The sequence below is a fragment of the Phalangium opilio genome, unplaced genomic scaffold (assembly GCF_054372755.1).
Source record: "Phalangium opilio isolate 3A_F unplaced genomic scaffold, DU_Popi_V2 ptg000003l_1, whole genome shotgun sequence".
NCBI classification, from domain to species: Eukaryota; Metazoa; Arthropoda; class Arachnida; order Opiliones; family Phalangiidae; genus Phalangium; species Phalangium opilio.
In genome coordinates, this window is record NW_028324145.1 from 2,113,842 (window position 1) to 2,139,797 (window position 25,956).

The 25,956-nt window shown below is 38.2% G+C and overlaps 1 protein-coding gene, 1 long non-coding RNA gene and 2 other non-coding genes across 4 annotated transcripts in view; 3 read left to right on the forward strand and 1 right to left on the reverse strand.

The window, feature by feature from the left end:
• Window positions 1-490: 490 nt before the first annotated feature.
• LOC149717073 (uncharacterized) lies at window positions 491-25,545 on the forward strand. The gene is made up of 3 exons (XR_016365724.1): window positions 491-754; window positions 22,141-23,532; window positions 24,415-25,545. It is a non-coding gene; the product is annotated as an uncharacterized LOC149717073 (long non-coding RNA).
• Window positions 1,967-2,158, forward strand: LOC149717074 (U2 spliceosomal RNA). The gene has a single exon (XR_016368479.1). It is a non-coding gene; the product is annotated as a U2 spliceosomal RNA (small nuclear RNA).
• Window positions 2,543-2,661, forward strand: LOC149717075 (5S ribosomal RNA). Its single transcript, XR_016368838.1, has one exon. It is a non-coding gene; the product is annotated as a 5S ribosomal RNA (ribosomal RNA).
• Window positions 9,267-25,956, reverse strand: part of LOC149717076 (uncharacterized) — a 35,607-nt gene continuing 18,917 nt past the window's right edge. Inside the window, exons 2-3 of the mRNA XM_089834991.1 lie at window positions 13,521-13,862; window positions 9,267-13,386 (exon numbers count right to left, since the gene is read on the reverse strand). Coding sequence (XP_089691117.1) covers window positions 9,987-13,241 — 3,255 coding nt within the window. The 5' untranslated portion in view covers window positions 13,242-13,386; window positions 13,521-13,862 and the 3' untranslated portion in view covers window positions 9,267-9,986. The remainder of the gene's footprint in view (window positions 13,387-13,520; window positions 13,863-25,956) is intronic.

The following is a 25,956-nucleotide window of genomic DNA, read 5'->3' on the forward strand; positions in this document are numbered from 1 at the left end:
TCTTCGCTTTACCCTTAATCTACGTCCTACTTCAATCACTTCAAAATTACAAGCACCAGTTTGTAACCAGAGATTAACAAACTTATGGTGAACATATCTTATGAACTTATGCTTGTACTTGGTCGCGAAGGGGGAAGAATTTATTTTATTAAAATACTCTGTTGAGGCTAGGAACAGGTCAGAAAAGAGGACCAGTGGGAAAGTACGGCGGCTTGGGTTTTTTTGATGGAAAAATTTGGTGGCCATAAATAAAAGGACTTATTTTACAACAACACCCCCCCCCTCTCCTCCTCGGTGGTTTCTTGTTTAAAGGAACACGTGACATACTGGCCTGCTGCTCTGTTTTGCACCGAGGTGAGTGCGTGTGAAAGGCAGAAACTACTGGGCTGGCGCCATTGAAGTTATCTCTTTGTCTCCACCCCCTTCCTTTTGTGTCTTTTTTCTCTATTTCTTGGAAAATTTGAGCCCAGGTGTTAGACAGGTTGCTTGTTTACGTATAGGGACTTAGCAATTCGGGCTTAACTCCGCCCCCAGCGCCATTATGGTATGTTTTTTTAACAGAATGAAAGCTACATAAGCCCCTCCTCCTGGTATGTTTTTTAGCACTAGTGGAAGGTAGCCTGACGTTGCATGACGTAGTACTGCCAAGTCCCTATTTTTGAGATGTGTTATTTACATTTACTAGACCTATATTTAGAAATAGAATTATTCTAGTGTTGTGGTGCTTTTGGGATGCGTCTTTCTAAGGTTAAAGGTAAGCTTTTAAGTTTAAATAAATTATTAAGCGCGTTAATGTTAATTAAACCTATTTAATCAATGCACTTTACTAATAGTTACGCATGCTTATTTTAATATTGTTAATTTTAATGCATGTTTGGAGTTACTTAAAATTTAAGTGGCCAAAGATGAAACAACCAACCCCAAATTGGCATGCCTCTATGTAGATAAGGTCAAATATAATTGAATGATAATTTTTACGTAATATCAGAAGTGGATAATAGAAGAAGGGTGACACTCTCAAGTTATATAGCTAAACAAAATAATTATGATTTTTGATAGTGACTAATTACTAATACATAGTTTACAGGCGTGGAGGATTCCTACCATTAACACAAGGAGACCAAGCGACTTAGAGTGTAAAATCGTCTGCTATTTTACACTCTAAGTTGCCAGGTCTCCTTGTGCAAATGGTATGAATCCTCCACGCCTGTAAACTATGTATTAGCTTCGTTAACGCATTTATAAAAGTTGAAATGCATGTGTTTATTAACGAAAACCATAGTTAAAGAGATTTTGTAGATTTCAGAAACTGCTATTTCTAAAGTTGTTTTATATTTAGCTTAAATTCTAGATTTAAAACCGCTCACTTAGAATAATACTTCTCTATTATCCCCTTCTGATGATATTGATCAAATATAGATAGTTTACAAACATGGAGAATTCATACCATTACATAATCTTCATTTGTGTAAACTATATCAGATTCAGTAAGTTTGAATTTTTGCGCCTTTTCTATGTTTTATCTTATTTTATGAAACAATGCTACCATCTATTGGTGGAGTCTTTATCAATTTGCCTTAGAATTTTAAACTTAAAAAAACTGTAAAAAACAGATTGCTATAATTTTTTATCTTAAGCAGATTTTATTTAGCTGCATGATATAAGATAAGCTTAAATTTGATTATCTTATCAACGAAGGCGAAATAGATGGCACGGCTTGCATTATTTTTCATGGGAAGAACGTAAAATTAAGACCCTTATATTCTTAATTATCTAGTAAATAAGGTCAATTTTTAAACACGTTTTTCGATAGCACCATATATAAAAAACGTCTATATTTTACATTAAGTTATGAGAAATAACGTAGGTATGTGAAGCATACACTTGGTATTATATATGACACCTCTTCCATACAGGGTTTGGGTAAGAATTTTTATATATCCTTAAAAGGATACAAATGTGGGTTATCGCTTCTCGGCCTTTTGGCTAAGATCAAAGTGTAGTATCTGTTCTTATCAGCTTAATATCTGATACGGGTCCCATTGGGGCCCAAGATATTAAACTTATTTTTGAACGGCGGCGGAGAGTTCGGGGCTTGCTCCACCTCCGCCACGGGTTGGCCCGGTATTGCAGTACCTCCGGGATCGGCCCACTTCCTTAAATAAACTAAAATCAAACACACACACATTTAAAGCTCGTTTTAGTGATAATTCATAAATGCCGCGGTACGTAAATAATCTGCGTTCATTGCGTCAATGTATCTGGCGGAAAAATTTGTCCTGTATTGTATAGGGAGAGGGCGTTTGTCAGGGAGGGAAAGAACATCCGACGTCATTTTATACCTCTACTTAGGGGAACGTTTGTAGGCGCGCGATAGGGGGATGGAATCGAGGTAAGAGATATAAGCCTATGACGTGACAAGAATGGGTTTGCCCTCTCCCTATTCAAAACAATTTTGTATAAATTCCAGTAGACTATCTAACTTCGTTTTCAAACTGTGTATCAAATCAGATTTATCATGAAATTTTGCTAGTGTTATTTCGGCAACGGCCATATCACGCTGAATACACCGGTTCTCGTCCGATCACCGAAGTTAAGCAGCGTCGAGCGCAGTCAGTACTTGGGAGGGAGACCACCTGGGAACACTGCGTGCCGTTGGCTCTTTTTATTTGAAATTTTTAATTTCCGGTGGATAATTTTTTTGTCAGGTCTGCATCACAAACCGCGACGCTGCATAATCGTTTACAACTGTTAATGCAACTATATCTTAATTTGCATTAAGCTACACTATAGTGTCTGTCAAAAGAAATATGTAGTATTCAGGGGATCGCAAGGTTGGAATTATGTTATACTAATAACTCTAACCTAGATGGCGACACTTTCGCCGAAAAAAACGGCGAAGGAGCCAAATCGATCGGAGTCTGAGTATCTCGTAGACGGTCGCTGGGGCTCCAGGTTGTTGTACAGCGGCTTCGCTACTGCTAAGCGTCCTAAGCCTTTGGCTGTCAAATTACAGTTGTTAGGTATATCGTTGTTCTTGCATTTTTGCAGTAGCTTCATTTATGTAATTGATTGAGTTATTTGAGTATTTGATTCTAGTGTTTCCATTGACTGTCATTGGATGACCTCTTTTCGAAATAGACCTTAAAGACAATGGGTATGATCTTAACGTAGCTTGACCCTTATTGGATGGTTGATATTTCGAAAACTAATTTTAGTTTCTGAGTCGGTGATATGGTTTGTATTAGTGGCAGCCATTTGGGGCTTCACTACGCCACTTTTGCGACACGGTAGTGTAGGAATTGATAAGGTTCGAGGAAAAACATTCATTCATAGATGGATTAACGAACTGCACTTTCTTGCCACAAATTGGAAAGTAAGAAAGCTGGCGATTTCAAACACCATTGACATAATTCAAGAGGGCAAAAACTATGGTCAAATAGCTCTTGAATTTTTCTGTGATTTGAACAAAATGTTTCATATAAATGAGTTGCACTCTTGATACTTGGGATTTTTTTCTTTACTAGTATGTCTTAGTCTTTCTAATTAATCAAAGTGGATCCCTTATTTATGCTTTGGCTTTGGGTCCAGCTGGTCAGTGTTTCGATATTCATTTTAAATTTTGCCTTTAACTAAACCAATATGATCAATTCAAATTCAGATTTGTCTTTCGCCGTTCCAATTACAAACGCCTTAACATTCATTTTTACCACCATTGCTGGAAGGCTAGTTGGAGAAACGGAGAAAAATTTCAGTAAATATTTTTATTGCATATCTACATAGTGCTTTAGCCATGGATGAAGGATGCGCGTGAAAAATATTCGAGGCTCTACAGGATGTGCAACTCCCTATACTAAAAAGTAGACAAGTCGATACTAGCGCCGCCTGGCTACCAGCGCTGGAAACCCTCGCGGGAAAAATAATAAATACTGGACATAAGAAAAAAAACAACTGTTTTGCTTCTAGCAGACGACGCTAAGAAAAAAAACGATGGTAGCGCGTGTTTTTTCTCGTGTCCAGTATTTTTTATTTTTCCCGCGAAGGTTTCCATTGCTGGTAGCCAGGCGGCGCTAGTATCGGCTTGTCTACTTTTTAGTATAGGGAAGTTGCACATCCTGTTGAGCGTCGAATATTTTTCACGCGCATCCTTCATCCATACTTTAGTATTTTAAACATGGATAAATAATGCGCGCGAGGAAATTGGTTTTCACACTAGGATAGGCAACTCCCCATCTACGACAGCAGCTTATTTGATATATACTATGTTCCAGCTTTGGTAGTCAGCACGCGCAAAGCTAGGTCTCTATAACGTAGCTTTGCTTATCCTGACAAGAGACGAAAGAAATAGTATTTAGAATCTCCGAGATACTGAAACAAATTATTTCTTTCGTCGGTTGTCAACACGCTCAAAGCTACGTTGCACAGAGACCTAGCTTTACGCGTGCTGACAACCGATGTTGTAACAGAGTATATACAGAATAATCTGCCATTGTAGATAGGGAGTTGCCTATCCTATAGCGTGAAAACTAATTTCCTCACTCGCATTCTTTTTCCATGGTTTAAATGTAGGAATCTAACTGAATTCTGATTGGCTCTTTATTGATTGATTCAGAGTCAACATTGGGAATTGGCCTGGTTGCCAGTGGCATTGTGCTTTGTATTTTGGATAAAGCATGGAGTTAATAGCTTTTTATTAAAAATTAAAGTAATATTGGATGGTTTTATCATATGAACTAGTGATGAGCACAAAGTGATCTGAGATCAGTATCAGTTCGATCATAATTAAATGATTATTATTTTTTTATTATTGGATAAAGCCTCAATGCTAGTGATGGGTCTTAATCAGTAAAACCCTCATAACTAGGATTTCAACTTCCGAAAAAACCGGTTTTCGGTTAACCGATTAATTTAAATGGCTGGTTTAACCACTCAAAAAACTGGATAACTATTGTCCTAACAGTTTCGTTGATCTCATTGAGTTTAAATAATCGGTTAGAATCAGTATTGGTACCTGTAAAACTTGAATATTTGCATTGGTAATCAGTATTGACAACCGTTAATTTACGATATTGGTCATAGTACCAATTTTTACTGATATTCTAAAAGTCGATAGATGGCACATTTAAATTGGCTAATGTCATCTTCCTTCAGTTGGCTGAGAACCTAGAAGTAGTCACAGCCTCCTAAAAGTCTTACCACAGTTTTGTGAGCCATAGCCCATAGTTGTAGGTTTCAGCTTTCCTTTCTGCATTCAACCCACCAGTATGGCTGCGTAAATTTGCTGGAATCTTAGCTTCTTCCCCAACCAAAAGATCTCTACATTTATTTGATCTGCTATCCCGGCACTTGGTAGTGCAAAGGTAGTGGAAGATGGGTAAATTCACAAGTTCATAACAGGCTGAGAAATAAGCGGTGGCCCTGGGCTAATGTCCATTTTAAAAATTAGCTGGGCCAGTTTAGAAATGAAACGCTTGGGGTCTTCTGGCCCTGTGGCCACTTAATTAACAACGTTCCAAGGTTTCACCATTTTAAGTGGACAATGTCCAGTTTTATAATTAAAAGTGCTTAGGCTCTACTGGCCATATCTCCGGTTAAAAAATAATCCTTATTTCTCAGCCTGTTTCATGAAGATGAACTGCAAAACCGAGTGTAGTAAATTCTCGCGTCGAGCTCGAACAGGTTCTCATTAAGTCTCTAGCTTTACGAAGTATAGGTAGTGTCATTCTTTTGGAACATATCTTATAAGCTTATGGTAAAAACGATGTCAATATCCATTATCTTGTTGAGTTTGGTACATAAACCAAAAAATGGAAAGAATTGCTACCAAAAGCGGTTAATGGACCCTTTTCCAAAAAGGAATACAGTATTCGCTGTTTGATAGGGCTAACTCGAAACATCAGGTATGCGAACCCAAAGATGTTAAATGGGGCTTCAAAGTTACCAGTCCACCAAAGTTCTTATTGTTTAAAGCCATAGACCTACCCAACGCCTAGAGATGTATATAAAATCTCGTAGGCGTTGGCCTACCTAAGATCTTTGGATCCACATACCCTATCATGTTCCCTTAAGAAAATCACGTGGTCAAACACCAGCAGTCTCTATTTTACCCGCGACTTTTGAAAATGGTCTATTTGCGATATCGGCCATCACTATACAACGTGTCACAGACATTACTTGCAGTCAAAATCTGTAATTACGCATTGTAAATACTAAATACACAGAATTTTATTTATTACTTTTTATTTGCTCTGTACCGTCGAATATTCTAAACAAAACAAACAAAAAAGTCTGGTTTTAATATCTTACAATAATTGAAGCTTGCGCAACAATAGCGTCAGTTCATTATTCATGTTTGAATAAAATTTCACTAAATTCGTTATCTTACCTGTTTGAATTTGGGAAGTGGGACCACCTGTTGTTATTTACAACTCCCATGCTGCTGCCATCCATAACTAACAAAAGTTTATGGGTGCTATTTTTCTTTCTGCCGATTGACCTAATAACTAAATCAATTTGGGGGCTGAAACGCTATAGTAATTCTTTTTTTCCACTGGCCCAAATGTTCCTTATCGTAAATTTGTAAGAATCTATCTAGGTATAAAAAAAACAAGTTGGGAAACCATAATATACGTCTCCAATTCGAGACGAAGGCTATCTACCCAGTTAAGATATTTTTCTTAAATTATTGATATTAATTATATTAATCGTCAGTAATTTACCTTAATCCTAGTTAAGTCGTTTTAAGAAACGTTATTCCTAAAATCATAGCTATTGTTAACGTTTAACTTCTAGCGAACGCCTTTTTGACAATAGGGAGCTAACAGTTCTGACCCCGAAACGTCACACCCTTCTATCTCTTACTGGAGTTTCATCCCCCCTAACGGTTGGAAGCAGTATTCTACGCGCAAAAATGCCAACCAGAGGGGCTGCGTGACGTCAGACTATCTCTTCCCCCTAGAAAGTTGTTAGCCCCCTATTATTGGAAGTTTAGGGTATATAAGGCGATGGATTCAAAGTGAATGACATGAAAACTCGCAATTGCGTGAACGTTTGGTGGAAGTCCTAGCTGCTATTGGGAGGGTAGACGTGTCTCGTAACCCTAGCCTATCATCGCGTACATCTTAACTTTCTGTTAACACGTTTGCTCCGATTTGCCAAGTGCGAACGGGGTGACAGATACGTCCATTGTAATACCTCTCCGTGACGTCATTGTCACTTGGTGAGGTAAAAACTTCTTCTATATAAAATAAATGATAAGAACAAGAAAATTCGAGGGGGAAATCACTCTTTTGGAAATCTCTCCACCTTATATTAGATTTTAAATTACTTTCAATTGATTTTACGATTTCAGACTTATGGATAATTAACTGGAACGTCATAGCACTTTCAACACTTACTTAAATATTGAATTCAAAAATATTTTGATTAATTGTTTGGTTTCACCCTCGAGATGGTTACTGTAACCTCACCTAAAATTTGCGTTGGCTGCAGAATTTCTCCAAATAAGGCTATCTCTCTCTCTCTCTCTCTCTCTCTCTCTCTCTCTCTCTCTCTCTCTCTCTCTCTCTCTCTCTGCTCGCGACTGCCACCCACTTTTTTCAATTTTTTCGATTGCCCAATACATCGAGAATTACCTCGTTTTCAAAGAAATCCTACTACAGTATGCCTACATCTTTTACGAGCCCTTTTTCTTTGAATATCATATTTAAAGGGTCTATTCTAAGGCCACAGAATCGATAACTTTAAACACCCTGTAACTTTCGCAAATTGACTGATTGCCGTTGTGTAAGCTTGACTATAGAGCAAGATGGGCCCCTTAATCACAATTTCTATGTATTAATTTGAAGCCCAGGAATATTTCGTAGATTTATATAAGGGCCAAGATTAGAGATGTGAAATTACTGTAATTTTTAAAAATGGTAATTTACCGATTAAAATTTTGGGAAAATAAAGATTACCGATCAGTAGGTACTTTATGTTATCACTTGCTTAGACGTAAGATTGTGAGTGATTTATACTTAGCTTGACTGTTTTGCACATTATTGCTACCAAAACGGCAGCCGTCGTCTTCCTGATCTGCTGATCTCTGAATATTTATTAAAAGACAAAATTTCTAGCGCACCTTTGCCAGTGCGGGTTGGCGCCTTGCAAGTAATTTTCAAAGTAAAATTGATCATTTAAATATGAAATGAACTTTCAAGGCGTAATAAGCCCTTGGCTTGGGCATGTCATCTCTTGGCAAGTCAACACTACACTAACTAACAATATTAGGATGAGAGGACTACGTTTTCCCCGCCAGAACTGACAAGTGAACGAACGGCAAATCAGGGGAAAACTGGACTCCTAAGTAAACAGGAACATTACTTTAGTCTCAGACTGGCTAGTACACTTGATTTTACTCCCAGAGGTTTAGACTCTGAGCACAAAAGTTTCAAAAATGTTTGGGAAATTACCATCATAAAATTACGGTAAGATATAAATCGGTAATTTACGCGGTATTTGGCAAATTACCGGTAATTTACGCGGTGTTAGGTAAAATACCGACTCACATCTCTACTTCCGAAAAGGGTGGTAAGACCAAAGTACAATGCGTTCCTTGGGTGGTTTTGAAAATGTTTTATGACATTTTGTCGTTCAGACCACAGTTTTCAAGTTATGATTGAAGTGTTTTACGCTGACCCTTAAATTTTACTAGCATTGTCTTTCATTTAAAACACTCCAATCATAACTCAAAAACGGTAGCCCGGAGGGCAAAATGTCATAAACAATTTTCGAACCAAATCATCTACTTGTTAGTGAGAGCTTGTCATGAAGTGACGTAGGTGAAACGTCATAGATTCTCATAAAGCGATGCCTGGACAGCCTGGTGAATCGCTGTCAGAATAAATTGGAAGATGGAAAGTGTAGTCTATTGTCGTGTCGTTCTCTAACTAGCTCCAGAGCTCTCAGTAAGTCTGTAGCATTACGAAGTATAAAAAATGTCATACTTATGGAACATATGTTACAAACTTATGATACAACCCATTGTACTTCGGCCCTAAACACCCTTTTCAGAACATCCGGTTCAGTGTATCTTCTACATTCGGGCGTCCATTATATTCTGGCCCTAGCAAATAGTTTCTGGAGTTATTGTTGTTTTAGGACCCAATTTTTGGTGTTATTGGATATAGCTGGAAAATTTGGCTTATACACTTGCTTTGCCAAAATTGGTTAATCCTTTAGAACAGAGTGAAATGTTAGGAAAAATTCATGAAAAAAGGTGGTCGTTTTGTTTCGATTGAAAAAGCGTTTCGTATTTATTAAAATATGGTTTAAATTGTTTTTCTCTTTGTGAAAGACACTAGAAACCTTGGTTAATTAACAGAATTGGCTGTGATTTAATTTTAGAGTGATTACTATAATTAATTTAAGCTTGATTAGTTGAAACGCAATTCGGAATTGTGTTTAATTTTTACACACAATTTTAATATTTACAGAAAAATCGTTTCCCCGCTTTTAGAAAAATATACATTTTTTTTATTATATATGATCAAACTAAAAACAAATTTGACTTTTTTGGGGGGTTATTTTTCAAGAGGTAGTACAGTAAGTAAAAAAACAAACTTAGTAAGTGTGGCTAAAGATTTGAATTGAAAAGGATTTTAATTATTTTAAAATATCAGAACTGATTAACTAAATTAACTAGCACCTTTAAATCTTTGACTATTCTTCATTTTCATGTATCGGGTTTTAATGTATAATTTTCCGACCTATATATGTCAATTTTAAGAAACATAATTATCAACGAACGGACTTTACATTTCTATTTTGGCATTTTAAAAAAACACGCAATTATCAATTTTTTTTCTCTTAACAATTAACACATGTTCATTTTCCTAATGGAAATAGTTGACCAGTTTCAAATCTTCAAAAATGTCCCTGAATACGACCGCGCTATTTAACATAATCACCTGGATTTGCTTCTTTTCGCTCAACGAAAAGTTGCCCTAAGATTCCTTCGATGGTTTCCCCTTAATTTTCCATTTCAACCATCCAAATTTTGTGTCCTTGGGCATGGAATGTCTCCTCCTTAAGTCCCTGTTCCTTCCGGAAGATCTTCCAATGGAGTCACCGGGTGACTTTGATTTGGACTTACGTTTCATTTCGGATCGAAGCGGAGTGATTGTGTCCCCTTCTTCAGACAGATCCGAGTTAGCTGTGTTAATTCTATGGGAACTTCCGGTCAATTTTAAATTAGAGTTGGGATTCTTTTGGTATCTGGGGGGTTTGGCAGCGGAATACATTGATTGCGTCCTCGAAACCCGGGACAGTTTGTCCTCGTCGCTGGCTCGACGTTCCGGGTGACTAATACCGGGAATATACATTATTAAAGTGCGTCTGCGTCGGGTTGAATCGCTGTCCGAACTGTCAACGGCGGAACCACCGGAAGACTGGTGTCCTCTACGTGTCCTGGATGGACTATTGACGCTTAAACGGCTACCGAAGACGCTTCCGGTTGCGGCGCTGTTGCTTCTCTTCAATGCAGCCTTTTGTCTCGCCTTGTACGCTGCAGCTAGTCCACCCCTGTGATGTACTGGGTCACTTTGGACCGAAGATACCAATCTTATGGAATCGTCCTTCCTACCACGTTGGCTTCTTCGGTGGTGATGATTTTTATCCAAGCGCGTGAAGCGTTCAACGTCATTAATTTCGTGTCCGTTGAGCAGTATCTTAACGTCGTTCTTGTTGTCCTTGTCCAATTTTCCACCCGTTGATTTCTTACCCGTTGAGGAGGATGTACGTTTTCTGTCCAGCGTGTACGCTTTGGGTGTGGTCGTTAGGTCGTCTCTGGAGCCACCACGTTTGTCGCGCAACCTAGATAAAGTCGCGGAGGAACCGACGGTCATATCGTATCCATTGTTACCTACGTGACTTCCGGAAGGGTAAGAAACATCGCTTTGGGCCATTTCTCTTCTATAATCTTCATCGGCGTCTCGGAACCAAAGTCCACTTCCGCTCCCCGCGCCAATTTCTCTTCCGTGACTAGCGCTAAGATGCGGAACATTCTCATAAGATATTTCTCTTTTCTTATGGTTCATTTCGCGGATGACCGAAGCGGGAGTCGAGTCTCGTTTATTTTGTCCATCGTTGCTAGCAGAACTAGACAAGTCGTCATCATCAGGTTCAGATCTAAGTGGTTCCGAGTGCGATTTCTGACCCGCAGTGACACCATCCTTGCCCCGTTTCTCAGCGGCGGCGACGTCCGCGTCGACGTCATACCAATTATCGTCATCTTCAACGGCTGACGTGTACGTATTCCCCTTATCTTTGTCCAAACCCTGAGAACTCCCAAATGCCTTTTTTAGTCGAAACCCGAACCCTTTTTGGGATTGTTTGACCTTCTTCAAGGTGTCGCTTCCACTCAAGGTCGATTCGGGACCAGCTGTGTAAGGATAGCCTCGAGGGTTCTTTAGAATTGGGGACGCTGTTCGGGCGACCGGTGTGACGTAAGCTTGTTTCTTTTTCTTCTTGGACTTGTCAACCATACTGTAAATTGCGTCCGATGATAGGGTTCCGTTTGTCTTCAGGGTGGATGTCATACTTGGTGTACGCGTTTTGGAATCGTTCTTATATTTTTCTTTTTCGTCAGAGTCCAAGGATGGAACGTCGCTAAAAGCGGAGACATATCCGTCTTTGGAACGTATCACTCGGTACCGATTTATACTGGATTTCGAATCTTCTTCAGTTTGGTCTGGCCCGCATTGAATACCTTTGTCTTTGGTCAATGTATTAGTTAAGGTGTTAACGCGACTTCCGCTCAACGGAGTTATTGTATAGTCCTTGGAATCCACGTTGGAACTCCGGTAAATTTCATCGCTGGACAAAACTTTCCCCGGTAATGGTTTGATGGTGGTTGAAGAATTTTTATCGTCGATTCGTAAATCTCCGTGTGATTTCGCACGTCTCTCGTGGATTATGATGGGAGATGATTCCTCCTCGTAAACCGTTCGTTTCTCGTTCCGCCAAATGCGACTTTGTTCCCCCGAAGAGCGGAAGAAACGACCTTCTGGTGTCTTATCAACCGAGGACTCGAACCGACTTCGATCTGACACTAGTCTATCTCCGCTGTCCCAAATTTCAATGGGTTGCTGCGTAGAAATTCTTCTTTCGACATCGTCGATAACGGCCAGCCGTTTATCGTGTTTGTCATCCATATTATTGTTCAGCTCCCAATTGGAACCATTTCCGTTTCCTTGTCTAGTTAAAGTTGCCGCGTCTTTAGTTTTGCGGTACTTTTTGGAGTTTTCATCCGCCAAAACTATACTGGTCTTGTATGGTCCTTTGTGGCTTATCCCGTTGCTCATCACAGGTTTGTCCCGGGTACTTGTGCCTTGACTAACGTTCTTTTTAAGGTTTGCCCGATTTTTGGAATCGACGAGATTACTCTTGCTTGTTTTATCGTCACGTTTTTTAAGCTGAGTCATACCGAATATTACTTTCACACCGTTGACCAATGGATTGCGTTTACTCTTTGACGTAACTCGTGGTGTTGACGCGGTAGTTCCGTTGGGATTTTCCGAGGCACCATAATCAACGGGTGGTTCCGGCGGCTTTCTGTACAACGTTCCGTTCGGAATGGTTGTCGTTGGAGTTGTGGACGTTGAAGTGGAAACGTGGGCGAATTTCTTTTCCGCCTCTTCATCCTCGTAATAATCATCGTCATGTTGGAATTTGATGACGGCTTCATCGTTAAATTTGTTGACGATTTTCTTGACGTAATTAGGTCGCACAAATGGCGGGTCCGGCGGTAATTGGCTGCTGTGCTTCGCGCCTTTCCTGAAGTTCCGCGTTGTCGAATCAGTTCCAACCCCAACGTCTGTTGTTAATTTTAAATTAGGTAAAGAACGCGGACCATCGTTATTTTCAGCGATTGGTCGCAGTTTCCCGTATGTCCCATATTCACCGTCGTCCGAATCTTTATTCTTTCGCGATCCGTAAATGTCTGTATTCGGGTGTCTGTTCTTATAGACTTTAAACCAGAACCTTTTCTCGGGGCTAACCTCGGCCGTTCCATCATCACCGGCGTTAGAGTCCCCCCGTCGTGGGTATTTTTTGACGCGAACAGCGCGGTTGAAACTGACCTTTTTAGCGCCAGAATTTCGCGAGTCTGCGCTGTATGCCGAGATGTCCGAACGATCAGATCTTCCCGATTCGCTGCGACGTACTTTGGAAGATCCTAAACCGAGTAAACTACCGGGCATGTTTCTTGTTTAATTGTTTTATTTCGAGTTGATTACTTTCTCAATTTATTCGGTTGAGTTTTTCGTTTCGTATTCGTAGGTCGAAGGGTTTTTTTGCCTGACGATCATTGTTTCGAGGAGTCGTTTACCCATACCAGGAACGTCCCTGAATGACAAGATAATTTCTTTTAGTTAAACTTGAAAATATAGGTTTGTTACAAATATGCGACTGTTTTGACTCATCTTGAAAAGCATTTGGAGTAAGACACCTAGGCAAAATGATCCAGGAAATTTCCCTACCTTATTGTCGACGTTTCCAAGCCTATTCTGGTCGGGTACCGTAACAAAATTGTGATTCGACTGAATCCTCGGAGCTTCTATAGTTTGTTCCTAGAAAGATGAAATATTTTTGGCACAGGAAGTTAGTCGAGGAATATGATCGGGCGTTGCTCCGTATGGTTGTGGTTCTCCTCCGTGTTGTTACGTGTACAAAGAGTTTCCTTGGCCAAATACTAGTCTTTCGCAGCAACCAACGCCGAGACAAGACGAGTTAAATCCCACTTTGAACGAAGAGGCGTTCGTTCAGGTTTCCAACACGGAGCTACGTAGGAAGCCGGGGACTCGGTCGTCACCGAATTCTACCTGGAAAGAAAAGAAAAGAAAGATAATTTTAAGTAAAATGCCACTTTGATCAGAAGAACGAAATTACAACGCGAAGGCGTTAATTTATAAGAAAAAACCTCTACCTCAATCGATGAGATTTATCGAGGCAATTTTATCATCTAAACAAGATTTTTATGTCGCGCACGCCATCGTATTACAACAATCATTCACCGTCTGTTAATACCAGACGTGAAGAGTGTTTTACCTCTCGGTAAATAATAATTCAAAGTAAACTTCGTTACTTGGTTCCCATTCTCTAATCTCGTTTTAGTAAGAGGGAATATTGTTCCCGCACGGTAGGGGAATGACACAGAGGTGAGAGATACTAGGGTATGACGTTGTGATACGTAAGACTGAAATTACTCTATAGAAACCAATGTTGTCTCTTTCGATCGCTTTCGTAGATTAGGGCTCGTGCGTGTGTGTTTTTTTGGGGGGGGGGGTATGTTGAAAAGAGGTCGTTCGATAATGCCAATAAAGTTGTGCGTTTCGGCCCAAACATACAGCATTCCGAAGAACGAAATGCAACCATTTAGGTTAGGGTTTTGTTTGCTTTGTTTCAAATGTTAATCTTCCGTGACATAGCAGAAGAATGTGGGTGTTAACCACAAGAAGGTTTGTTACCTAACATTCGTTTACGTCAAAATTAATGCTCTTTCCTCTCTTATTATTCCTTTACACCTCCCCCCCCCCCAAAAAAAATAACAGGATCAAACAAATTAAGATAAGTATGGATGACCCTTTAAGTATATCAGCACTATATTTCTGTTTTAGTTTTAAGGGGAAAATGTCATAGTACATTTTCGACTCAAAATTGCCCATGGAATCCTACCACCCTTTTTTGGAACACTCTGTATATCTGATATAATTTTCTTTTTAAACGGCCCTAAATGAGTCCAGTTTCCGCCTTTTATTCCTTTAATTTCATCCAATTTTAATTAACCAATTTCATCGCTATCTCGAGCTATAATCGAAGTAAAGCTCCAAAAAAGTTAACAGAAATATCCGGTCTCAGTCTGACTTTACTTAAAATTCGAGAAAGGCGTATAAACAATTATCCTACCAGTTTTTTCGACTCTCTATCCGCCTCGAAACAATATCATCCAGATTTGTTTAAATATCACGTTAAGTTTAATCCCACGCTCCTTGACTTGCCACGCCAAGTTGGTTTTTTTGTTTTTACGTCTAGTGTAACGCGTTTATGGTGAAGTCTCGCTAAAAGTATTTCATGTCTGGTAAATTATAGCGGCGTTTCGCTTTGAAATACAGATAGCCTATCGACTAACTTCTATTGATATGGAGCTAGCATTGCATTTTCGTACCACCGTTTTAAGAGATGGCGGCAAGTTGATCCGCAAAAGCTAAATGTACTAAACCTGTTGAAAAGGTGGACGTTATTCCACCACTCTTGCCGACATTTTTGAAGATGGCCAGGAATTGGAAAAGTATTTTCTTAGTGTCCCACTTTCTATTTACGAGTAATGTCCCCGCAAAATTTTCGCTTTCTAGGTAAAGCAGTTTGGGCTGGGCGTTGATTAACAATCAGTCTGACTGTGACAGGATCGACTTTCACGTATGATTTCTTAAAATGAAATTTCCAGCATGGAGCTCTTCCTCAAGTTTAGTTTGTTCATGAGACTTTTTCTTTAAATTGCTCAGCTTTTCCAAAATTTCCGTCGCGAGCGCGTTCGTAAAATGGGTTTTATTTTATTAACCCGTTCTCGCGAGAGACACCCACGCGTCTGACGCGAAACATATCGAGAAGTCAAACTGAAATTACGCTTTAAACGAAGTTACCTTGACTAGAACCACGCGACAAGTACCCACGAAAACAAATACAACGACTAAAATTTCTTTCCATGGTACGGGTCTGTCGTTATTTGAGAGGTCAAGCTCACCTGGATAGTCATTATATGTACAAGCGACAGCGAGACTTCGTGGCGACGCTTTATCTCTCTATTAGACCTTCCCCTTCCCTGATATATAAATTAACATTAGTGGACGGTCAAAGTAACTCCCACTTCGCGTTTTATGTTTAATCGACTTTATTTCATCTGGTTAAACTAGTTTTCGGTATTTTTTTTTATTTATTTCATGATGATTTAAGGGTCACGCCAAACCAAAGTCATAGGGGTGAATTCTCATTCACGGGTGTCGATTAGTTTGTAGCGAGTTCAAGCGGGGTTAGTTATTTTAATTACTTTTTACTCTCAAGGACATAAAACCGTCGCTTCGAAAATTAGTTTAGTAACATTGTAATATATGACCTTAGCTCATTGACTTATGGGTCGGGTCAGAAACGTTCCTATTAAACCAAAAAGTATAGGGCGCGGGCGCTTTTAGATTTGGCATTCAAATGCGGGTCATCGTTGTAACTTTCGCTTTCATTCGATTTTGTACGAGAAAATGTTTTGTAGAATTCAAGTTAATACTCTGGGACTCTCTCAGAGCGCTCTGAAAAGTTTTGCTTGTTATATTAGTAGATCTATGTCAGTTAGTTCTCGGATTTCCGTTTTCCATTTACCGCACTTGTAGGCAAAAGAAAAACTAACGTTTAAACAGCTCCGGAAATTATGTATATTTTATTTCTTGATCGATCTCTGTACGATCTTGGCAATCTGTCTAATTTCATGATGTAATTTAGAGCAAAACGCATACAATCTCAGAGAAAGTAAATATAATACGCCCAAACACAAATAGACAGTTCTGTATAGGGAAATTTGCAAACGCACTTTCCATCAAATATCGTTCCAATCGCTTCCAAAACCGTAACACATTACGTGGTTTGATGGACACGCTATTCGTGTCTATCAATTTCATTTGAAACTTTCTCGCTATGTTATGATCCATGGGTGTTCTCAATTTACCCCAAATACGTCATTGCCCCAATGATGATTGAGTGTATCGTGCGCTGTCTTTGTGATCTATGATGACTAATAAGCTTATTGTAAATGGAATCTGACCAAGGCCTAAACCATTCTTCCTTCCAAATTTATTTGTGGTTTAACCATTTCCTTATCCAACTTATTTCAAACATGGAGCTGCTATACAGGGTGGAGCAGATAAAGACGAACACTACACGTGAAATCTCTGTACTACTTGTGAAATTAGATCCAGCATTCATATCATAAGTCTAGCTTTTAAAGCATTGTCATTCTAGGAGTCTTAGCTTTGACATTTATCATAATGATTAAGTTTCCGTTGTCGCTACAGAAACATTTCATCACGTATAAGTGTTAGTCTGATCTGTTCCATCTGCTGTTCAAGCGAGAGCTGATGCACGTAAATACACAATGTAGAATCAGGGAGGAGTAGAAATGGAGACAAATTGTACGCGCAATTAGACCGCTTCGACCCGAAACTAAGAGGTAAATGCACAGGGCTAAAACTTTGCCTTCCATCCCGCTTCTTAACACCTGCGCTGTAGGCTTGGAAGATCATGAGAGTGCGCAGAGACGGCAAGGGTTCCCGATACTGCAGTTGCCAACCCCCTTTTTACTTCGAAAGGGTCTATATGTATTAAAGATAGGATTCGAAATAGTAACTCAATATGCTAAGAGTAACCCACGTGACAGGAAGGATCCAATTTAACCCCCCCCCCTTGCTCACACTGTGAGTCTAGTCTAGTTCATCCCTCAATACGACTGCTTTTCTACTCCTCCCTGGTTAAACCTAGTCAAAATACAAAACGTTAAACCACCGTAAACAGAAGACAAGTATGGAATAAATAGAACTAATATTATTCTTGAAAACGTGTTAAAGAAAATAAAGTGGTTCAATTTCCTGGCTAATCAAGTTGGATTAAATGACAGTTGAATAATCTATCATTTAAAGAAAAATGCGTCATAAACGACGCCTTGAAGGTCGAATACTTTCGAGCGAGCAAGCTCTTTTCGAAAACAGGATTTTCTTCGTGATCCCATTTTTCGATAGGATTTTTTGTTTCACTCAATTTTTCGTTCGCCTTATTCGGATCAACATCCGATTCGAATTCTTTCAAAGGTCGTTTCCAGTTAAACGCCCCAGGCAAACTTATAATTACGTCATGGTGTATATCCCTTGAATCCATATAATCTTTCCAATAATCTATATCTATATAAGTAAAACTCCTGTCTGACTGAAAATGAACTCCCAGCCCTAACCGCTTTACCTAGGAAGATGAAAATTTGCAGAGACGTTACAATTAGGTAGTAGCTACTCATTAAAAGATATTTTTAGAATCCGTGGCCATCTTGAAAAATGGCGGAAAGTAATGTATAAAACCTTTCTTACGGAATAACAACCGTATCTTTCAACTGATTTTACTAATATTTAGTATAGTGGTTACCTGTTACGTATAGATGCGCTTTATGACTTTTGAAGCTCGATTTGCCGCCATATTTAAAAATGGCGGCCCGAAAAGTAATAAAAAATGACCCGACTGACAACGTCGGGTGCCTTTCCATCTAGAACAATGGCGGCCAGAAATGTAAATAAAACTATCTTACGGCATAACAGCTATACCTTTCAGCCGATATCGTTAAAATATATTTAGTATACTAGTTTCCTATGTACTATAGACGGGTCGCCATTTTTTAAAATGGTGGTCTGAAAAGTAACAAATCTAACCTAAGGAGTGACCGGAAACGCTGCTAGTAATTTATATAAATCCAATTATCATATTTTGTTTCGGACGATAATGGTTAGATACATACAGTATTTATTACTGTTATTCGTTCAAAATTCGTAGATTGATTAATTATATTCATGTTTCGGGCGATGATTTGATTTCTTTGGGCACGCGTTTCTTTACGAAGGATTGTTTAATATTTCTTCAATGAATCAATTTTCGGGGTAATTAGGAAAGAAAGGGCGTGGTTATCAAAAACGTTAAATGAATTATTATCGCTCCCTATATTACTAGGGTCTAATTTATTATAGAGATTATTTATATTTTTACGTAATAGCCTCGTTAAATTTCAATGTTACAAACTCTTACTGCTTCTACGCGTTTAAAAGACAACTCCAGACTGTTTACGAAACTAGACCGTTTCTCAATGAAATTGACCCGATTTCTTAATTTATTCAAGCAATAATTTAAATAGACAATCGTAAATTATAATATTTAAATTGCCTTATCAAGAACATTTTTTGAATAATTTTATTTAAAATATCTAAGGGTTGAGCTACATTAGTGTTTCCCAAAATTTTCGAAGTTGCGACATATCTTTTAGCCGATTAATTAAGACATGACTTTTGTTTGGATTTTAGAGAATTGCTTTGAAGAATTTCTAAATTTGGTTGTTTAGTGAAAATATGCTTTTATATCCTGTGTTAAAGGGATATGGAATGTGTTATGTAGTGGAGGGTCCTTTATCAATCAACTAGAACTCTACTGAGTATGACTGAATTTCGTAGCGTTATCAGTGTATTGGGAATGGGCATCGGCATTTTCGTTGAATCTATCTACGTTTAAGCAGACGAAACATAGCCATGTGACATATCCCAATCACTACCTCATGAAATAGTAACACTACTACTTCAAAATATAGTTCTACATAACGCATTGCACATCCCTTTTATAGAGAAATTTCGGTAGAAAGGGGGAGTGAAACGTGAATCCCCCAACGTTGGGGCAACTTTGTAAAAGAGAATACTATTTGCCCTCGGAAGGGTGGATGTCACTAAGGTAAGAGATATGGTTATGACGTTGCCACTTGCCATATATGGGAAAGACTCTATTAAAGGTCTCGAGACTAAACTCATAGGGAGAGTGAGAGTAATTATTTGTAGGCCAAGATTTTTTTAATTCGAAATTTAAAATTTAATCTGAAAATCTCACAATATTTTTTTCAAATTTGACGACACTGTAATGTAAGTAGGGAACACTGCTCTGCACTACATATTCCCTGTTAGCCGACTACAGAATACTCGTATTTAATTTCAAATTTACTTTAAAATAACCTTGTATAAAAACATCTAATTCCTAGAAACCAAAAATTTAATCCATCCATCCATTAATGAGTGTTTTAATGGCTATTTAATTCACCAGATGAACATTAAAAGAGGCAGTCCTTTTCACACCCCTTTTTTGTGGAACATTTTTTAGCGAAGGTCGTAACAAAACCCTCCACTTTTCACAAACAAAAGTAGTTCTAAAATTTAATTAAAAATTGAAATAATTTAGGATAGATTTATCTTAAGAGTAACCTTGAGTGTGTGTAGTTAACTTATATCTTTAATCTGGTTTAAATTTGCTTTGTTGTATTTTGAAAAAACACGCAAAGAGATATTTAAACGAGGGGTAGATCATTCTACAAGTAGGTTTTTATGTACAGCAACGGACCTTGAGTTGCCCGTCTGGACGTGTATTCGGGCGCCATTTTAAAAGATGGCGGCATGTTTACGCTAAAAGCAGTAAAGCACATCTATAGGGTATAATGAACCAGTATACTTAAGTATCAACGTAATCGGTTGAAAGGTAGGCCTATATTCAATAAGTCAAGCTTTTTCCATTTCTAATCGCCATTTTTCATGATGGCCGCGAAGCTTTCTTAGAGAGTACCTAATACTCAAGAGTAACGTCCCTGCAAAATTGCAACTTATTAGGTTTGGGCTCAGCGTTGATTATCAGGTAGTTGGTCAGATGGTAAAAATGCGGCCTTTTAAAATTGGAATTCGGTTTCTGCAAAATGAGTTCGAGTGTTTTACCTCTTGTTAATTGTTTTCGGATGGAATTCTTTCTTAAATTTTTTAAGTTAAAAGTCATTAAAAGACGCTTTAAAAACTCTTACGTTACGTGACACTCGGTTTTTAATCGAAACTCTTTTGTTCCGCTTAATCGTTTTAATTGTCTTAATGTTACGCGCACGGGTCAATTCTTTTCAAAGAAAGGTCACCACAGTAGTTAAACAGTAAATTTAACAAGTTATTTTTGAAGGAAAATCGAAATATATATATAGTTAGGCTTAGCTTGATTTATTTATTTGTCATTTATTTCTATCCCTTTGTTTTTGCTTTTGTTGATTTTGAATTTAAATCACTCATAAGATGGTGGTCAAGCAGCTTTATATTTTGCGACCTAATTTTGCGAAAACAAACCGCTTTAGTGGGTTGGTATACAAAAGAACAACGTGTCTCGCGTTCCAGCTTTACAGGGTGTAAACTTACGACAGCAACCAGTCTAGATGCTTCTCCTATCGCGTTGGTTTTATACAGTGAACGTTCGTAGGGGATTTACAGGAGCGAGAAGGGAAATGAAACTTGAGAAGTCGCAATAATGTTAATTGAAGGAACTAAATAAATCAAAGTAATTGGTCACCGCAGTCAGCATCAGTGTAGATGGTCGGCATTTACTCTAGAAACATTTAACTTAATGAGTTACTAACTCATGCATTGTAAATGGGTGATACATGACTTTTTTCAGTTAAACAGAAGTATATAATATTTTTCTTCGAGATAAGTCACAAGTGTACCAGAAAACGGGGTAATTGTAACGTGATTCTTCCCAACATCATATTAACTTTTGGAGCAAGGTTACTAAACCGAATCACATACGCGACAAATAGTTCCTTCATCATAACTCTATTAGCGCTTAACTATTTATTTGCCAAGGCGCGTGCTTGTGGACTTTTGTCCCAAGTAAAGACGATATTTTTTGTTGATTGCTAAAGATTTAGTACCAAACAGTTATAGAATTCACCATACGGTGCAATGCCCATCTGAAGTTGGATGAACAGAAGAGCAAACAAAAAGGATAAGTCTGGGAAGATTCATGTTACATAACTAATATATTAAGACGATACAGAGTGTCATCCTTCTTCTATTGTCCCCTTCTGGTCAAAGGTATTGCTACTTCTCATGTATTATCCCGTTCAAATTATTCCTGAATAACACAAACGAGTTATGAGTAGTATCTAGCCAGACTAATGAAATGAAACCCGGGACAAAACTCTTCGAAGCACTTTTTGCCCTATTTCGTTCTTCTTTTTTAGGAGGGAATTTGAATTTAGATTTCTTTATAATGTTTAGGTTAAAAATTGCTTACATTTTGTCGATCTTAACAAAAATTAGGAAATAAATAGCTATACCAGGGTCTGTACTAATATTATAAATAGGTGAAGTTTGTTTGTTTGTGGAATTACTGAACCACTGATAACCTTTTGATCAAGTTCTAATTATAATGCGGGTAGCAGTTAGTTTTCAATATTCTTAATTAAAAGTTCATGAGCTTTTATGACTGATTTAGCTAATTTTTTGTTTGTTTGTTTGAAATTAGAAAGAAAGAAGTAACTCCGAAAACAACGCGGAATCGGAACTACATCTAAGCTCGCATCTTTCAAGATTGTTGTTGCTGACCTCGCCCACTTTCTCTTGTAATTCCTCTTTTCATGTTAAGTTGGACCACGCCCATCATTCTCGATATTAAAAAACATTACGTGAAAATAACTCAAGCAATACCAGGATTTGCAATAGTCTGGCGAAAATGGAATCGCCTTTGGCTGTTTATACAATTCTTTACATCCGTTTTGCCATCTGAACAAGAAGTTAAACGCTTGTTTATAGACATGGACGCGTCTATAAATAATGCAGCTTGGATTCCTTATACATTTTAATATATATTTCTTTCTTCATAAATAACAGGATTTTTAAGTAAAGTTTACTTAAATAGTAAATTTTGTGCTCGAAGCTAAGGTACCCAGCGCTGGCCGTGGTTGTATTAAGGGGCTGGAAACTGGGAAGAGTTGCACTAAACACTAAATAGTATTTGGGCATAAAATGTTTGCAAGTTTTTATTTTTAGAAACTAACGTTTTTCACGACTATCAAATTCAATAAAGCAATATAGCAATGTTTAATTAAGAGTTATTCATAAGCTTAAATTTTAGGGGTCTATAATATGAAGTTATTAACAGGCTTAATGTGTATGGAGGTTCGAGCACCCAACATTGAGGAACTAAAGCAACCCACTTCTAAAACGTTCGATTGCGACTGTGCATAAAGAACAAGCCATTAAGATAGCCTCGACCATGCCTCGACTACATTAATTTTATCATAGTTGGTGGGTCCAGTTGTCAAAACTCTACATGAGCTGGGGAATCTTGCCCCAAATGAATCCAAGGACCTCCCAAGGTCGGCCATCTCTCCACCGAAATTTATTTCGTATACTCGGGGCTATAAATTCCAATTCATTTTCCATTTGTACTTCAAAAAGCTCCCGAATCTTGGAAAATCCGTATTTCGCTCTCTCTCCGAGTGTAATACATCCATTTCAGTATACTATACCTATACGCATTCTAGACACGATCACTTAATTATTTTAAGCTTGTTATACTCCCTCAGACATATTTAGTATCGTAGGCTAGAGGACATTTTATTTAAAGACCCAATAGAATTCTGATGCTTCAAAATAGGAGTTGACGTTGCTTCTTACAATATTTTTATCATTCAGTTTTGCTATTTCATTTTTAATAGGCCGCTTTTGACGGTTTGACCCATTGAACCGGTACACGAGCGTGAAACAGTATATGACGAAATGCTTCTGCGCTACCCGCTGCGAATATTAAATACGCAACTCCCTTTGTTTATGGTGCGAGTCTATGGCATGGTACCGACATCGTGGTGACCCCATCTGCACCCCTATCCATTCTTCATCGTGGCATGGTGTCAGGGTAACTTTATCCACCCACGCTTTCTGGTTATAGAGCCTCGCAACCCCCAATCGAGTTACAAACGCCACGTATTAATCATTTATAATCTGAACGTGATATGTCATGGACAGGCTGTATAATTCAATAGGCCAGTTTCACGCGGAGAGTGGGTGACATCTTTAAATAGTGTTTTAAAGGTCACGTTCTAAATTTGACCTCGTGCTAGAATCTGTGCCTTGAGAAAGATAGGGTATCTGAACATCGAGCCCTTATTTGTAATCGAGTCTCGACTGAAAGTTGTTTCAACTGTTAAAAGTTGTAACCCAGTTTCGGTTCGGAAGTTTGTGAAAAAATGCGGGTTTCACTCTCGGTTGAATTTATACCTGAATATTCGATAGAGTGGCTTTTACAGCGTCAAAAACGCATCAATAATAATTTTAGAGTTAAAAGCGGTGTTTTTATATAGTTGAGTTAATTAAACCAGGGATAGATGTAATTTTAGAAGCAGGAATGGAGAACAGAGTAATCTGGGCGCGCGTCAAAGTCCCGAACCCCCTTCCCCGGGACGGGGAGGGGGTGAGAAAGAAGAGGCGGGTCATAGCGACAGAGGTAAAAAGGAATTACGTATTTTTCGCAGTCCCCGTCAGCAACGTCATTTAAACGTAGTTTAAGTGAGCCAATAAAATAATTTAAAATCTTCGTTACGTGTTGGAGGGAGGGGCTCTATACTGGGCTATGAGTCGGACTGAAGTAAATACTAAATGTTCTCCATTTCTGCTTCTAAAATTACATCTATCCCTGATTAAACACCATGGCATTTTCATGATGCTTCTTATTTTAACAAACTTTTTTGACAACTTTCAAAATCAATAAAACGATGCTTAACTAAGATATTCTTTACAGGCTTAATGCTTAAGGGTTCGCTGCCATCCCAATCAAGAGGACTCGACCAAATCACTTCTAAAACCTTCCTATATGGATTGTTTTCGCTAAAAGGACTATAGAAAATTCCTTCCCCTTCTCAGCTTAAACTTCAATGTCGTGTTGTCAGGCTCTCTGTTAGTCAGGTTGGTCAAATAAAGATGGAAACTGAAATCCAGGCAATCTCTTGACTAACCTGGCAACACTGGGGGAAGGACAAAAACCCCCTTAAGTGGGTACTGATATCAACAACGCAATTTGGTCAAATCCTGCAAGAATTTGTGACTGTATAAAGAACAAACAACCAAGCAAACAAACAAACAAAACACTTTCTCACATATATAATAGATTTACTCTTGGTAACGCTAAATGGTTAGTCAAGAGTACTTTACAAACATCAATGGATATATCTGAGTTCAATTTCAGTCTTCGATTGCATAGATAAGAATGACTTGGAAACAAACAGTACTGTACACCATAAGTGTGTCAGTGGTTACTGAGAACTTGTCATGAACTGACGTAGGTGAAACGTCATAAAGCGACGCCTGGTGAGGCACTGTCAAAGGCTAAGTACAGACTAAATAGGAAGATGGGCCGCAAAACCGAGTGTAGGCAATTCTCGCTTCGCTTGTCGTTCTCGAACTAGATCTCAGTTCGTCTCTAGCACTACGATGTATAGGTAGTTTCATACTTATTGAACATATCTTTTAAAGTTATGTTACATGCATTTGAATTACCATATTGAAGCCACCATAAACGAACTAAATGAACTAATGTTAATAAAGATAGAGACAAAACGTTGAGTGTATGAAATATGTTTGCGTAACGTCCGCTCCTAAACAATGTGTTGTTGCGTATATTTACCTGACGCCCCCACGGCTTATAAATAATGATTACGAATATTTTGTACGAAACCTGTACTTCTTTTGACGCATTGACTTAAATATTTTTGCTGACAATAAAATACTAATTAGGCAATTTTTTCGTTTATTTTTATTTAAAATATGCTGAGGCACGTCACTTTTCAAGGAATGATGAAATATATTTCGATATAAAAACGGATTGTAATTTGCAAATTTACAGACAAGGATGTTTTTGAACTGAAAAACAGTTTTCCATTTCTTTCCACTTTAATTAGTGCGTAAATTAAATGCGGAAGTAGATATCCGTCGTCTACTTAAGTGCGACTATCGATTAATCTTTTGTAAAGTCATTTTTGTTTCGTCAAAGCTACAAAACCAAGTTATCAGTACGCCTTTTTGACTGGTCTAGACTCTATTTTCAAAAAAAAATTAAGCCTTGGCTAAATGACCTAACTATTATACTATTATTTAGTCGACAATAAGTTCAAAATTCGAACACTTAAAATAATTGGAATTTTAATTCTTTAATAGTGGATATCTGGTATGCCAGTCTGGTAATTCAGAACTTACCCAGCTAGAACATCTGTAAACAACTAATGGTGATCATTGACAAATTTCAATGACCAGTAATTACTACTTATATCATTGCACTATCATTTAC